General features: G+C 64.0%; 2 protein-coding genes and 1 long non-coding RNA gene across 7 annotated transcripts in view; 1 reads left to right on the top strand and 2 right to left on the bottom strand.

Moving 5' to 3' along the window:
- Positions 1-6: 6 nt before the first annotated feature.
- TMEM52 (transmembrane protein 52) lies at positions 7-1,914 on the bottom strand. 4 transcript variants are annotated; one of them, XM_039876921.1, is made up of 5 exons: positions 1,764-1,914; positions 1,634-1,677; positions 1,481-1,540; positions 662-840; positions 7-470 (listed from the first exon to the last, which is right to left on the bottom strand). In XM_039876921.1, exons 1-5 carry the CDS (start codon positions 1,830-1,832, stop codon positions 280-282), a joined length of 543 nt encoding a protein of 180 aa, XP_039732855.1. In that variant the 5' UTR covers positions 1,833-1,914; the 3' UTR covers positions 7-279. The 4 variants fall into 4 exon arrangements, with proteins under 4 accessions (XP_039732855.1, XP_039732857.1, XP_039732856.1 ...); XM_039876923.1 differs by having other exon boundaries at positions 1,481-1,522; positions 1,764-1,913; XM_039876922.1 differs by having other exon boundaries at positions 7-561; positions 1,764-1,909.
- A 2,033-nt stretch (positions 1,915-3,947) lies between these two features.
- CFAP74 (cilia and flagella associated protein 74) overlaps positions 3,948-15,156 on the bottom strand; it is a 49,087-nt gene continuing 37,878 nt past the window's right edge. Inside the window, exons 26-39 of the mRNA XM_039876893.1 lie at positions 10,542-10,818; positions 9,287-9,385; positions 8,425-8,564; positions 7,721-7,855; positions 7,443-7,552; positions 7,290-7,345; positions 7,063-7,182; positions 6,698-6,853; positions 5,830-5,959; positions 5,392-5,546; positions 5,063-5,195; positions 4,759-4,889; positions 4,484-4,636; positions 3,948-4,372 (exon numbers count right to left, since the gene is read on the bottom strand). Coding sequence (XP_039732827.1) covers positions 4,271-4,372; positions 4,484-4,636; positions 4,759-4,889; positions 5,063-5,195; positions 5,392-5,546; positions 5,830-5,959; positions 6,698-6,853; positions 7,063-7,182; positions 7,290-7,345; positions 7,443-7,552; positions 7,721-7,855; positions 8,425-8,564; positions 9,287-9,385; positions 10,542-10,818 — 1,897 coding nt within the window. The 3' untranslated portion in view covers positions 3,948-4,270. The remainder of the gene's footprint in view (positions 4,373-4,483; positions 4,637-4,758; positions 4,890-5,062; positions 5,196-5,391; positions 5,547-5,829; positions 5,960-6,697; positions 6,854-7,062; positions 7,183-7,289; positions 7,346-7,442; positions 7,553-7,720; positions 7,856-8,424; positions 8,565-9,286; positions 9,386-10,541; positions 10,819-15,156) is intronic.
- LOC120614114 (uncharacterized) lies at positions 5,701-11,064 on the top strand. Of its 2 annotated transcripts, XR_005655861.1 has the most exons (5): positions 5,701-5,858; positions 6,662-6,803; positions 7,119-7,533; positions 9,703-9,860; positions 10,078-11,064. It is a non-coding gene; the product is annotated as an uncharacterized LOC120614114 (long non-coding RNA). The 2 variants fall into 2 exon arrangements; XR_005655862.1 differs by having other exon boundaries at positions 6,662-7,533; positions 10,213-11,064.

The raw sequence follows: 15,156 nt of genomic DNA on the forward strand, positions 1-15,156 counted from the left end.
GGCTGAGGGCCTGCTGGGCTGGGCTAGGGACTGGGGCTGAATGTAGCGGCCTGTGTGTGTGTGTGCGTGTGTGCGTGTGTGTGTGTGTGTGTGCGCGTGCACGCGCATGTGTGTATGTGGCCAACACAGGGCCTGCCGGTTCGGCTGCCTGGCGTTACATAGCAACGAGGCCAGGGCTGCAGCAATGTGCTGGACGTCTGGTCTTCCCAGGGGGAAGGATGGTGAGGGTGGACTGGGGAGTCTGTGAGCACGAACGAGGTGGCCGGTGGCCTCGGGAGCTCAGGAGAGCCTATGCACCCCCTCCGAGGGGCACCGGGGCTGCAGCTGGCGGCGATGGGTCCAGGAGGGGTCTCTAAGCCTGAGGCCCCACAAGGGGACTAGACTATTGAGAGGGGGGTGGCTCTTTCTGTCTGGGTTTGGCCATCTTGACAGCCTCGTCATAGGAGGGCGGCAGCTCAGGGGCGCAGAGGCTGTAGGCAGGAGGGGTCACGGAGTCAAGGTCCAGCCCCACAAAGGGCAAGGGCAGCCGCATGCCGGCCAGGTGCTGCACGGAGCTGCAGGCTGCAGGGGACCAGAGTGTGTTTGTGGGCATGGGCCTGGCCCTCACCCGCCCCCAACACGCTTGCAGGCAGGGAGGCCACCAAGCCAGCTGTGCACTCACAAGTCACAGTGCTGTGTGCAGGGCTGTCACTGTCCACAGGGACGATGGTCAAGTCGCAAAGCTGAGGTGCCGATGGCAGGTGTGGCTGGGTGTGTGCCCGCTTCCGGAGGCAGCAGAACCGGACACAACTGGCCGTGACCCCACACAACAGCAGCAAAAGGACGGCCAGCAGGATAAGCCTGGGCACAGAGGAGCAGGACCCTACCACTGGGCTGACCCCCGGTCCACTAGGGACCTGTTCCCGGGGGTACTTATGGCCCAGCCACGCAAGGCAGGAAAATCGACAGGATAAAAGAAAACCGGACGATGTCTTTCCAGGCCGGAGGCCTTCTTCCTGGCCAGAGCTGGGCCTGAGCAGCTGTCCCACCCAGGCCTCCTGCTGCTGGGCCCGTCCTGGCTGTCTCTCCAGCGCTGGCCACAAGTGGCCTTGGGCTCACTCCCAGGACACCCTGTCCTGGGCTGACTTCACACTCCTATTCCCAGACCAACGGCCATGTTCGCAGGGGACTCCCTCAGGAGAGAGGAAGGGGGAGTGAGAGGTGGGCCGGCACCTCGGGAGGGAAGCCCTGCCAAGAGCCAGGGGTGCCCGGAGCTGTGCGGGGCTGGGGCAGGACCCACAGGGGAGACCGCTCCTGCTGCTGGGGCCAGAATGCTGCTGAGGGCCCCAGCGCCTTCCCGCGGGGAAGGGGACACTGCTGGTGACTCCTTGGCGGTACAGCAGGGTTGAGGGGTAGTGGGTTAAGGGGGAGGAGGGGGCAGGATCTGATGGGCTTGGCCCCAGGGAGGACCGTCGGACCCGGCGCCGCGGCCTCCACTTACCCCACGTGCCACAGGCTGCTCCAACGGGCCTGGGGAGGGCACCTGCGGGGACAGCGGCACCTGGAGCAAGCGGGGCAGAGTCCGGCCGACCGCCCCGCCCTCTCTTCCCCGCAGGGCGGGGCCAGGCTCCCTCTCCCCTGGCCCCTGACTTACTGGTCGGAGGGGTCGCAGCTGCCGTCCGCGAATCCCAGCGCCACCTGTGAGTACAGGGGTGCGTTCGGGCCGGGACGCACAGAGCGCAGACCCGCCCTGCGGAGCCCGAGCCGAGCGCCCGGCGACCCACCTGCGGCAGCAGCAGGAGCGGCAGCAGCAGCTGCAGGAGCCCGCGGGAGGCCGATGGCCCCGCAGACATGCTCGACAAGGACCCGCAGCGCTACCTCGGCGGCCCCGCCGCTTTATGGAGGCCCGGCCCAGCGCAAACCCGGTCCCGGAGACCTGTAGGCCCGCCCCGAGCCCCGCCCCCAAGCCTCCACCCAATGATCGCCGCGTCCTTTAGAGGCCGCCCTCACCACTGGCTCCGCCCCCGCCCCAAGGTGCTGCCCCCGCGAGCCCCTGTCCACTGGAAGCCCGGCTCCTGCGGCGCGGGCCTCCGAAGCCCCGCCCTGTGACCACCCGCTTCCCCGCCAGGCCGGTCCCCTAGCGTCTTGGGGTTGGGGGCGGTCTCGTCCTGGGCCCAGGCGCGGAGTCCCTAGCCTGTCTTGAAGTCGGGCTCGATGTGGACCCGGGTGCCCTCTGGGAGAGTGGCGACCAGGGACATCTGTGACCAAACCTGGTCCACACCGCGGTGCTCGAGGTAAAGGGCTGAGACAGCGGAGCCCCTGGCGCGTCCCTAGCGCTGTTAAACGACCTTTATTTGTGCGTGTTCGCAAACGGCAGGCGCGAACGCTGTCCGGGGCCGGCCTGGGGCCAGCCCACCGGGAATGGGCTCGGCCCGGGCCCTTGCAGCGTCCTGGGGGCAGACCATCTTCCAGGAGCTCAGCCTGGGGAATGTGGCCTCCGTAATCTCTGGGCCTGGTAGGCACAGAGCCCAGAGACACCCCTGTAGGCCCAGAATGCGGGGTGTCCATTCTGCCGGGGGAAGGCTGGGGCCCTTTCTTTTGGCAGAAAACCCTGGTGCCCTCACCCCTAGGTGCCCTGTTAGGCTCACTGCCCTGTGCTCTGCCACTTGGTGATCAGGCGAAGGGAGAGAGTCAGCGTGGGAACGTGCAGGGTGGTCCGCCTTGCCCAGGGAGGGTGGGGGAGCAGCTACCCTGCCCCTTTTTTCTCGCATCTCCCCCACTGGAAGAGAAGCCACCTCACCCCCCTGAGGGCAGGGCCTACTTGGCTTGGCTCCCTCGTTCCTGGATCTGCCCAATACCTGCTCCTTGATCTCTGACCCCTGCTGGGGCTCTGTCCTGAAGCTGTCCTGTACCTCTGGCCTGTGATGTGGCCCCCAGGACCCCTCCAGCCAGGCTGTTTCCTCCCTCCTGCCTCCACCGCCTTCCAGGCCCAGCTTGGGAGTGTGAGAGGGGAGGATGGGCAGCTGTCTAGCCAACCTGCAGGAGTTTGGGCCAGTGAGTGCCAGGGTCCCCTGGCAGGGCCTGGCCCTCCTGCTGGCTGCCTTAGGAGGACTCAGGAATATGCCCTATGCCCTGCAGGGAGACCCTCCCCTGTGGCCTGGCCCAGCCCGGGCTGCAAGACCCTGCCTTCTCCTCTCACCCGGGGAGGCAGCGACTTGGGCTCTGGCTGGTCAGCCTCCATGAGGGAACCTGGATCTGCCCACCAGACGGAAGTCCTGCAACGTGCCTCTCTAGGGTCACTGTCACCAGCTCAAGGGTAGAGAGATGGCAGGCTTCTAGGCCCAAGGGCCCTGAGAAATGAATGAGGGCAAGTGGCTCCAGGCCGGGGTCCTGAAGCCTGTGTCCGGGAGAGGCTGTACCACGCTGTCCACTCCTGTCAGTGGCTGGCATGGGGCTGGGGTGGGTGGGCACGCTGGGCTGTGCACAGGGGCGCCAGGCTGGGTGGGCTCTGCGGGACAGTGTCCCACCAGCCACTCTTTGGAAGGCAGGGGCCGAGGAGCAGGCACCATTCTGGGCTCCTGGCAGCGTCTCATGGGCCAGGGTGGGGCGCGTCCATCTCGAAGGGCTAGCTGAGACCAAAGGCTGAGCCTGGACTCAGTTCCAAAATGTGGAGCCAAACCCACGCACTGGCCTCACCCTGGGCCCTTGACTGGGCTGCGAGGGAGGACCCAGCAGGGGTGTGTCCCGGACATGTGCACACTCCTCGCTTGGGGTCGACCATCAGGGATCTTGGAAGTTGGGAGGGGCACCCTGGGTTTGTCACCTCCTGCCCCCTTCCCCCTCCTCCCTGGGGCTCTGGGTCTGGGCCGGTTGGCCCTCCAGCTGTGCACCCAGCACCCTCCCACTAGTCAGTCACTCTGTGCTCGCCCAAGTGAATCGGTCGCTGTCGCCCATACTGCAGACCTGTATACAGAGGCGCACAGAGTTTATTGACAGACCCGTGGGGACAGCAGGTGCTGGTGGGGGTGGGGGCTCCGAGGGGCTCAGGCTGGGGCAGGTTGTGGGCGGGACTGGCCTAGCTGCTGGTTCTGGGTGTGGGGCCCAGGCAAGGGAGCTCCGGGCCGTGGGGTCACGAAGTCCAAGGCAGCAGGAAGCATCCGTGCCTGTGGGGCTGGGGTGCCCCGGCCATGTGTCCCTGCAGAGGGCTGCCCAGGCCCAGGCCCCTGGGAGGCTCGGCCTGGCCCAAGGATTGGGGGAGGGCTTTGAGGGTATGCAGGAGACTCCTGTGGCTTCAGAGGCCGGTCACCACCTGGGCCACAAAGAAGACCTTGTAGGTCTCCTTCACATCGCCCTTGAGCTGCAGCAGGGCTGACACCGTGAGAGGGTGGTCCGGCTGGAATGGGAGGCGGGGGGCACTCAGCCACCGGGCACGGCACCCGGCAGCGCTGCTGTCTAGCTGCTGCATTGCCCAGCTCACCCTGTGGCCTCGCCCTCCGGCACCTACATCAAAGTCATCCGGCGGCATCCAGGAGATGCTGATGGTCTTGGTCTGGCCGCGCTCCACGAAGCCCTTGGAGGGCTCGACCGTGAACCCGTGGTGCTGCAAGTTCGCCACGTTGTCCAGGCTGAACTCGACCGTCTGTGGGCGTGGCACCTGCTGGTGGGAGGGCTGTGCTGGAGACAGTGGGGCCAGGGCTGGCCCCCGGCCCCTCCCCACACCTAGCGGGGCAAGGCTAGGCAGGGCTGGGGCTGCCCAGGCAGGGCCAGTGCTGTGGTCACCTTCTTTGTGGACAGCTGGGTAGTCCGGATACAGCCCACCTGCAGCTCACGAGTGGCAGGTGGGGCCGGTGTGTCAGTGTCTAGCTGAAGGTAGTCCAGGGTCACCAGGATGGGCTTCAGCTCCTCCATTTCTGGGGAGGGAAGTACTGGCTGGGGTGGGGGGGGGGTGGGGAGGGAGGTTGGGAGGGTGCAGCTACTGGGCATGAGGGACTTGAGGGGAGCTGGCCAGTCTCCTCATTAGTGTGCCCCACCCCCAGGATGATGGAAGAGGAATGTCCCCCTCACATACCCCCCCTCTGCTCACCCTCTCTGCGCTCGGAGTCGCTGGAGGGGATCACTGTCAGGGACTCCACGGGCACGTCCAGGGGGTCTCCGCCCTCCACAAACATCATGTGCTCGCGGGCGGCGCCCTTCAGGAGGATCTGCTGGGAGAGTTTCTGCGACAAGGAGCAGAGCAGCCTCGCCCGGCCACCCTGCACTGGGACTCCGGGAGCAGCAGGGCTGGGGGATGGCCCGTGGGACGGGGGACGCGGGACGCAGGTCTCGACAACCCTCCACCCGGCGAGGAGCCTCACGGTGCGGGCCTCCCCAGGGGGGCAGGGCGGGGAGGTGGGGGGACGGGCGAGGCCGCACCTTCTTGAAGAGCACCACCTGCAGCCGGTCGGAGAAGTACAGGCTCTCGTGGTCCGGGCTGAACGTCACGGTGAAGTCCTGCGTGGCGCCAGGGTCCATGACGCCCTCCACCGGGACCACGCTGAACACGCTCTGGCCGTTGTGGTTCTGCGTGCCTGCGGGAGGGGCGAGGCGGTCCCTGCGCCCTCTCCCGCCGCCCGCTCCTCCCCGGCCCAGCGCCCCGCCCCCATGCCCCGCCCCCTCCGGCCCTCCGCCCGCTGCTGCTGGCTGTTCTCCCCCGGCCCACAGCGCCCCGCCCCCCAAGCCCCCTCGACTTCCCGTCGGGCCCCACGCCCAGCTCCTCTGGCCCTTCCTGCATCGTCCTCCTCCCAGCCTCCCGTACCCCGCGGTCCTGAGACCCCTCCCTCTGCTGCAGTCGCCCCCCACCCCGCGGCTCACCCACGACTTCCGTCCTCTGGGCGGGCGAGGTGAGGAACTGTGGCAGCTGCTGCTGGTCCTTGCTCCGGGTGCGGGAGAGGCTGTCCAGCCGCATGGAGAACTTGATGGGCAGCGAGGAGTTGTTCTGCAGCTGCGGGCACCCAGCGAGCGTCAGCCCCTTGCGTCAGCCCCCTGCCCGCCGCGGCTCGCCGGCCGTCTCCAGCGGTCCCGACGCCAGTGTCCGGGCTGCCCACGCCCCCTTCCAGGCTGGCGCACCCAGCCCGAGCTGCCCAGCCTCCAAAGGCAGCTCGTTGGGGCCTCAGTCTTCCAGAACAACCCCTAAAGCCACGCGGCCTTCGGCCGAACCAGCAACATCCTCCCTGGCTTTCTTCCCTGCCCTTCGCTGGCTGCTCCTGAGAGCCCCGCTCCTCCATAAAACACCTCCCAGCAGCCCTGGTCTGCATCCAGGCCCCAACCTCAGCCAAGCTAGGCGGCAGGTGTCCTGTGGAAGGCTGGATCCCAGGCGCCTGTGCCCCCCAGACGCGAGGGGGCGCTGGGAGCCAGGCCCGCCTTCCTGCATGGGAGTGGCAGTCCACAGGGCAGTGTGACCTCGCCCAGAGTCTGCAAACTCCTGCAAACTACGCCCTCCACAAATGGTGCCTGTGGGGAGCTTCTCCCCGGCCCGATGGGAGGGCCATGCAAAGGCCCTGAGGCAGGAGGACCAGGGCCCCTGGGAGGCCTGAGGTGGAGGGAGGGGCCTCCTCAGCCTTCCCTCTGTTGCAGAGGGCAGCAGAGGTGGCAGCTGCTGGGAGGGCTCCCCGACCCCTCCCAGAGCAGAAACCCTTCCCAGCAGGCTGGGCAGGCTCCTGGGCCCTGTGGCATGCTTCACCTTGAAACTGGAAGAGACAGATTCTCTGGCAATCACGTAACCCATGTTGAGGACGTCCCCTTCAATGGAGCACGTGATCATGGAAGCCACCCCAACGCCTAGGAGGGTCAGGGAGAGTGTGCCTCTCTTGGTGATGATGTCCAGTGTTTCCTGGGCCTGTGGAGACCGTGTCTCAGCCTGGAGCACACATCTGTCAGAGGCACGCGCGCGAGCTGTGTCTTGGCAGCGGCCGGGTCCCAGAAAGCTGGAGCTGAGACTGCGCCCGGGCCCAGCCGGGTCTGCGTCGGGCCTGAGTGCCTGCACCGAGGAGCGTGGGGTCCCAGGGTCCCAGGCGCAGTGTGGCACAGGGTGGGCTTGTCACTCACCAGCATGCTCTCCCGCGGAGAGAAAGATATCGTCAGGACCTGCGTCTCTCCCGCAGGCAGCCTGCTGATGGGGTTCAGCAGGACAAAGGGGCCATTGGGGTTCAGCACGGAGAAGTCCACCTGAAGGCTCATTGTCAAGGAGACGTGGCAAGGGTGGGGCTGTGGCCCCTGGCCAGCCCCCAGTCCCACCCCTGCAGGCCACCCAGGCTGCCTGCAGACGAGGATACGGCCAGGTCCTCGGCGGAGACGTTCTGGACGGAGACCTTCTTTATGCCGCAGTGTCCTGGACGGGTCGGGGGTGTCAGTCCCTGCCCCAGGCTGGTTGGGACGTGGGGGCTGGGGTCCCCGTGGGTGGGGGGCTGGGCCCAAGCAGGGCTCACCTACAGCGACGTCCCCGAAGTCAGAGATGGTCTTGCCTTTGTTAGACGTCACTATGATGGATGGTGCCACCGCTGGACACCACAGCTCCAGGTACAGGGTGTTGTGGGGACTGAGGGTAGGCAGGGCGTGCTGATGGCACTCGGTCTCTGCCCCCTAGGCCTGGTCCCCGCCCACCCAGCCACTGCGCCCCTGCCCCTGGGCCCCAGGAGGGTTGGTAGCAGGAGAGGGACAGTGACTTTCTGGCTGCCCGTGACCCACCCTAGGCAGAGCGCCGCACCTGAAGCTTAGGGGCTCTGCCCCCTTCCTGTCTTGGATGTCGCCACTGGCAATGACACAGGGGACCACAAACTTGTTGAACTTCCCTGGGAAGGTTCTGGCCAGGGCGGCCTGGGCAACCTGGTACTCCTCGGAGCTGGAATGAGTCGGGCAGAGTGCTCTCACGCCTGTGCCCCCACCGTGTACCCCAGCAGCCTGGGAGGCCCCACCCCACCCTCCATAGACCCCTCTGCAAGGCCACACCTCCTCTCCCCGGCCCTGGGTCAGAGGGATGAGGGGCGGGGCATGCTGGGCCCCAGCTGTGGCTGTCCGTTTTGTCTGCACAGCTGGCTTTCCCACCCGCTTCCCTGATTCCTGTGGGGGCCTGCCCCACATCCCAGGGCCTCATTTGCACCCAAGTGGGCTGGGGCTGCGGGGCTGGGGATGTGGGAGTCAAGGCAGCGGCGTCTCCCCAGCCCCGGAGTGAGGCTGCTCAGGGGACACGGGCCCCAGGGGAATGGGCTGGGCTCATGGCCAGGTGCGGAGGGCCCCACCGGCAGCCCCTGGATCCAGCTGTATCTGAGGCCGGCCCAGGCCTGGACTTCCAGCCACTGGCTCGAAGCAGCTCTGTGCTGCGCTCTGTGCCCGCGGCCTCCGTGGGGACAGGGCGGGCCCCCATCACAGGGCCTGGAGGGAAGGGGCGGGGCACCCTGCTCTCGGGCGCACCTGGACGTGAGGTCCTGCTCCTGCAGCTCCTGGCCGTCGGAGGTGGAGGTCTGGGACATTCTGTCTCGGTTCTGCAGCCGCAAAGTGGACAGGGACTGTTTCCTCAGGTCCTTCCTCTGGGTGGCTGTGTCCCTGCGGGCCTGCGTGGCGGAGGCTGGCTGTGCAGCTGCCCCAGGGCCTTGCTTGGCCGGGTAGGCAGGCGCCATGCTGCCCAGCGCAGGAACCCCCGGGGCATGGGTTTGCGGGGCAGCAACGAAGACGAGTGTCCAGGGAGACCCAGGGCCCAGTGCAGAGTCCCCGTGGGGCTGAGCCCCAACTGCAGTGTCTGCCTTCATCAACAGGGAAACTGAGGCACGAAGAGGCCAAAGAGCAGAGCGGGCCAGGACAGGGGGAGGGGCGTGCGTCTTCCTCCGGCGCATGCTCCAGGAGGGCACTCAAGACGAAACCCCGGGGGGCGGAGAAGCGCGTGGGGTCCCGGTGCGGTCTGGAAGGACGCCCTCCCGGCAGAAGCCCACCGGCTCCGGGCTGCGGGGCAGCCTGACCCTCCGGGGTCCCCCCTGGGCCGGACGCGGCCCCTGCGGGCCAATGGCTGCTCCGCCTCCAGGTTGGAGGCTAAGAAGCGCGGGCTGCTTTGCCGGCGGATCTGCCCTCCCTCCTCATTTCGCTCAGGAGGTAGAAGTTCTGCCTGCGAGCCAGGGAGAGGGGCCAGCCCCACTCCCGAGACCCCCCTGGGGCCTTGCCAAGAAAAAGTTTAACCTCTCAAAACCAGCTCCTGGCAGGCTGCCTGGGCCTGTGGCCCTCAGGGGCTGACAGTGTTTGTCCCCCCACTACCGCGGGCCCCCTCGCAGCGCCCCCCACCAACCGATTTGCTCTCTGAGCCTTTCGTCAGGGCCTGGAAGACTTGCTGGTAGATCAGCTCGCTGGGCAGCACAGGATGGAAGGCCACCTGGACCAGGCACCTCTGTGGGGACAGGGCCGGAGGGCAGAGCTGGCCCTACTGGTGCCTGCGCACGGCTCCTGGGACCGCAGGGGTCGTGCCGACACTCCTGGTGCGAGCCCCCATCTTTCTTAGGGATTTCAGTTTGGCATGCCCCTTCCAGGAAGGCCTCCCTGACCACTCCCTCTGCCCCAGAAGCTGGGGTGGGCTGTGGCGCGTGATTACTAAGCCTACTCTCCCCAGCGGGGTGGAGGGTCTGGGGATGGAGGCCCTGGCTGGACCAGGACCCCACCCACTGCCCAGGAGACACCGGTGAGAAAGAAAACTTCACACATTTTCAGATGCTGAAATTTGGGGGCGAGTGCCTGCACCCTAACCTGTCCCCAGGGCCAGCTCAGCAGTTCCCGAAGGACCTTTACGTTGCAGCCTGTCCCATGGGGAGGCCCAGAGCCCACAGAGGGCTGCCCACCGGGCTCTCCCAGTGCCCAGTACAGCAAAGGTGCTCGGATCACAACAGGTGGACTGGGTGGTTGTCGGGGGGGGGGGGTGAGGGAGGGGATGAAGGAGGGGGAGGAGGGGGAACACAGAAGTCCTTCGGAGACAATCACTTAAGCAGCGTTTGCTACATTTAGTGAAGTGTGTTTTAAGTAACACACTTCTTGAAACCCCATGGGGTCTGGGCACCCCCAGCACCTCCAAGTGCCCCTCTCGCTTAGTTCTCTCAACAGGCCTCACAATGGCTGTCACCCCCAATTTCTGAAGGTGAAGAATTACGCTCAGAGAGGCCCCGACGGCCTGGGGGGCCGGCCGAGAGGGTGGTCTCCAGGCCTGGGCTCCTTCTGCTTTATTAGGAAGAGCAGAGGCGGGGGAAACTGGGACCAATCCAGTGGACAGACTCCCTGCGCTCCTGGTGACCGGGCCTCTGTGCCCGCCTGCCGTGAGGTCCACGGGCTGCAAGCCCTCCCGCCAGCCGAACCGTCCCAGCCCGGCCCGGTGCCTGCGTTGCCGCTGCCTCCGCGGCTGGCCTCTTCCCCAGGCCATGCTCACTGGCCACAGAGGCCCCCTCGCCTGCCTGGGTGTCCTGAGGGACACAGTTGACCCCCACATCTGCTATAGTGAAGGAAGGGCAGAGCCAGGCTGTGGCGCCCCGCCCCAGCCCACCCATGGGGCCCAGACCCACCTTTCCCGGTAACACCGTCCCCACCAAGGGCGAGATGGTGATGGGCGAGTCCGGGGGCAGCAGGAACTCGAAAGAGGTGGGCCCCACGGGGCAGGTGTCCTCTGAGCCGATGCGGGGCACAGCGTGGGTCAGCGAGTTCATGCTCAGGTGAGAGTTGATGACGTACAGGGTGGCCACGGACATGTCATACAAGGAGGTGGCCGCAAACTTGATCTGGTAATGGGACAGCTCCAGGGGCGGGTGGACGCCCACGGCCCGGCACGTCAGCTTGAAGCACCTGGAAGCGACCAGCACGGGCAGGTTCGGCCTGGGGCACCTGGCTGCAGCCCGGCAAGGTGGCCTCTGAGGGGGACGGGCAGCCCCCCACCCCCCGGCGGAGCGCCTCGTGCCCACGGCGATGACGACGGCAGCTGTCACAGGTTTTGCTCACTACTCCGTTAATGAATTTTAATGACTTTTGAAACTACTGTGTCTCTCTGTGCACACCGTAAGTGGATAGTTAAAATTTTAATCACAAGGTCAAGCGGTTGCTAAGGAGGTAATTTCTGGCTTATCTGCTTAATGTTTACTGACATTTAAAATAATAAAACTGATAAATTGCTCTTTATAAGCACAGGAACCCATACGCCGTAGCAAGTTCATTCCTGCTGTCACCGGCAGAACGAACAGACGCCTGGTGCTTCAAGCCCTGAAAATTTACAGCCCACGTTTCCTTCGAACTCTATTTCCAGTGCACTCTTCCCATCCAACTATGTCCTCGTTGCACATATTTTAACATCTCGAAGGATGATGCCGATTGCCCTATCACACTGGCCTATGACGAAAACGTGTTCACGCATCGAAATATTCCGGTGCGTATTTTCACGTCCTGGGACCACAGGCTCCAACTGTTAAAAAAGTTCCTTCTGGGTCGAGCTGTCGTGGAAGTTACTGTTAGGACTCGGTAAACTGAAAAGCAGAGTTGACACCTAACAGTCACGACACGTAAACGGTCGTCATTTTCGGGAAGGCGCCTGGAGCCGTTGCTCCTCAGCTGGCGCAGGCCCCTGAGAGACGTGACTTTGGCTGCGCGGCCAGGGGCTTCGTTCCAGGGGACGCAGGAATGGGGGCGACGGAGCTCTGCTCCTCAGTGTCACTCAAGCCTGGCAAGCCCTTTCCTGTCTACGCCCCACACCCACGTGGCAGCATGTCTTCTGGCGCCACTGCGGACACCCCGCCTCTGGCAGCTCACGCTGGTCCTCCGTCAACCGAAGCCCCATCCCCGGCGGGTGGCTGCTGCCCGGGCCCAGCTGAGACTCGCCCGCGCTGCTGTCGCGGTGACTGGAGACTGGGCTGGGCCGAGCGCCCCCGGCCACCTCGGCACACGTGGCGACGCCGTGTCTGCTGATAACATGCTTTCGACTCAGCACGTGCTTTAAAATGTTCCTTTCCCCCACGAACCACTGGCTGAAGACTTCTCCCTCGTGTCGCTTCAGAGGCGAAGCGCCTGACCTCGCGTCTCGTCAGCGTCAGCACACCTCCTGTGCAGGCAGGCGGCTCACGGCTGAGGGCCGCGGGCTCCGGGGAGTGTGGCCACTGGCCGTCCTCGCCTCCCAGGGCCCGGCTCTGACCTTTCCGCGTCCCCAGCGTCACCGCCCCTCACCTGCTGATGGCTTCCAGGCCTTTCTTCTCCTGTTCTTTGGGAAATTTGTGTAAGATCCGCATTACGTTTTTCTTTAAATGTCTGGAAGACCTCATCGGTGAAGCCATCTTCATGTTTCGCTGTGGGGATTTTCGTTTTTTAAGGGTTTCGAATGGAATATTTTATTAACGTGGTAGTCATTGTTGTGGGAAGCTTTTAAACTTTGGACCTGATTTCCTTAAAAGCTATCAGACTCTTCAGATTTCGTTTTTCTCGTGTCAGCCTTGGTAAGTTGTGTTTTTCGAGGAATTTGTCCGTTCCATCCAAATCGTCACATTTACTGGGGTAAAGTTGCTCACGTCATTCCCTGATGAGCCTCTCGCTGTTCGCAGGACCTGCACGGATGCCTCTCGTTCCCGACGCTGATGATTGTGATGTGTCTCTTTTGATCTTGATCGGTTTTGCTAGGAGTGATGAATTTACTACTTTTTACAGAAAGGACTTTTAGCTTTGTCGTTTTTCTCTGCTGAATATTCGATTTCCGCTTTGCTGATTTCCACTCGTTAGTCCGTCTTCTATTTGCTTTGGGTTTGACTTGCTATGCTCTTATCCTAATTCTTGAAAAAGAAGTCTAGATTATATTGCTGTCCAAACTTCTTCCTATGAATCCGAAGCAGAGATTCTTTGCTGAGCACTGATTCTGATGATTCACAAGTCCTCAAATATAACACATTCAAATCGAACCCTTAGATGTGCCAACATGGGTCAATTATAAAAATTATAAAGTTGGGGGCAACATGTAAAAGCAAAATGTAGGTCAATACGCGGAGCGTGATTCCACGAATGTGGGGTGGCCCTGGGTTTTAGCGCAGAAGCCCCACATCCTGGAAACCCCTCAGTGGGGCGCCCAGGCTGGCCCATCACCTGTGGGGGGCACAGCAGGCGGAGCCCAGCGAATCGGAGACCTTGTTTTCCAGCACTTCCCACACATGCCCTGAAGAGGGCGCTCGAGAGCCAGCGAGGAGACAAGGCTGCAAACCTGGGCCTCCTTCCAAAAGTTCAGAAGAAACTGCGCATAACGATGAGACGCAGAAAGAGACCGAAATCGAACAAATCACAAGTTATTAGACAAAAGAGACTAAGGAGCAGAATAAAAGGCATGAGAGAGGGGCCGCGGCGGGGCGGGGGCCGCGGCGGGGCGGGGGCTGCCGTGCGGGAATTCACGGTGCCCCGGGGAGACTCGAGGCCAGCGGTGGGACCGTGAGGACTCAGAAGTGAGGTGCCAGAGCTCAGGAGAGAGTTATCGACCAGGGTGATCTAGAAGTGAAGGCTCAGCTGGCCGGGACTCAGGCATGAGCGAGCGCAGCACAGGACCCCTTCAGGGGAAGAGAAGGCGCGAGGTGAACCACTCAAAAAATCAGGAGGCGGTGGAGAGGACCAAGGAGGAGGTGGCACGTGGGACGACGCGGAGGAGACCCATCGCGCCCGTAGCAGGAAAAGCGAAGCAAACAGCAGGGGCTGAAATTCAGGGAAATGCTCCCCAAATGGAAAAGGCTCGAAAAACACCGTGCATCTGGGAAAATTAATCCACAACCACCAACACCAGAATGTGTTCTGATAAAGTTACTGGATTTCAAGTAAGAAGAAACAGACCCCTGAGGTGCCCAGGCACCAAGAAGCTCAGGTTGGCATCCGACTCGGACGGACGTGTCCTATTCCCCAAGACGGCGGGTCGTTGATAGGTCAGCATCGAAGGTACTCAGGTAAAGAAAAGGTTTGTTTTCAGCTGAACAGACTTTCAGTTCTAGCGGCTGCAGACGCACCGTCAGCAGCACGTGGGCAGCCGGGGGCACGGCAGCACCCCCAGAGAAGAGCCTTTCCAGCGATGGCACCCGGGACACTGGAAGAGGAGTCAACGCGCCCCGCGCCCCACGCCGCGCCCCACGCCGCGCCCCACGCCACACCCCGCGCTTCCTGCAAAACCGACCAGGAGGAATCGCTGACCCACGTGTACAATGTCAACACACGACACTTTCAGAAGAAAATCTGTGTGAGCCACAGGAAGGCAGGGGCCACAGGTGGAGCAGGTCTGGGAGCTGGCGGGGAGGGGACAGGGCGTCCAGCTTTGGGTACACCAGATCGCAGACGGCTCTCGGCCATCCAGGAGAGCTGATAGGCAGCCATGCTCGGGGTGCTGGGCAGGGGACCGGCGGCTCCCAGCTGTGAAGTGTGTGTGGTTGGGATGTGTCTGGACTGCAGGCCCCGCCCGGCCACCCGCACTCTGTGATTCCTGCGGCCTTGCAGCTTGATTTCTGGTAACCCTGGGCTGTCCCGGGCACGGGGTCCCCTTGACGTATAAGCAGGGAAGAACCCCTCTTCTCCGTAGGCAGAGATGTGAACGAGGGGACACCAAGGCGGCATCATCATAGCAGACTGGCGGGCCGTGCCAGCCGAGCGGAGGGGCGGGCAGCCGGGCGTGGGCGCGGCAGCGGGCAGGGTCTGGTCTCTTCCGTTTCCTCCGGGGGTCCTAACTGCACTTCGCTCCCTAAAGTCTCACCACCCACAAGCTCATTCCCGCTCCTCCACGAGCACGTCAACCCCAGCTGCCTCCGGGCCCGGCTGGCGGAGGGCTTGGTCTGCGGGACGAGGGGCCCACCGGGCCCACCCAGGGTCAAACGGCAACTCAGGGTGGAGATGGGTGAGGACAGGGCAAGAGAGAGAGAGCAGAGGGTCGGACGGGAGCAGGACTCGATGGGGGGGCGGCCCGACGCCCGGCCAGACGCCTGGCCCGACACCCGCACGGGGACACTCCAGGACACTCCCAGGGCACAACAGAGCCGGCCCTGGGCCCAGACCATCACTTCAGCGTCTGCTTCACATCCGCCTGTCCACCACCTTCTCAGCCCCATCCCCGTCCCTCAGGCTCAGGGAGGCCCCGCGATGGTCTGTCACACGGCACATTCAAGCAGCAGGGCTCACGGCCAGGTCCTCCTC

This window comes from Pteropus medius, unplaced genomic scaffold (genome assembly GCF_902729225.1).
Source record: "Pteropus medius unplaced genomic scaffold, Ma_sr-lr_union100, whole genome shotgun sequence".
NCBI classification, from domain to species: domain Eukaryota; kingdom Metazoa; phylum Chordata; class Mammalia; order Chiroptera; family Pteropodidae; genus Pteropus; species Pteropus medius.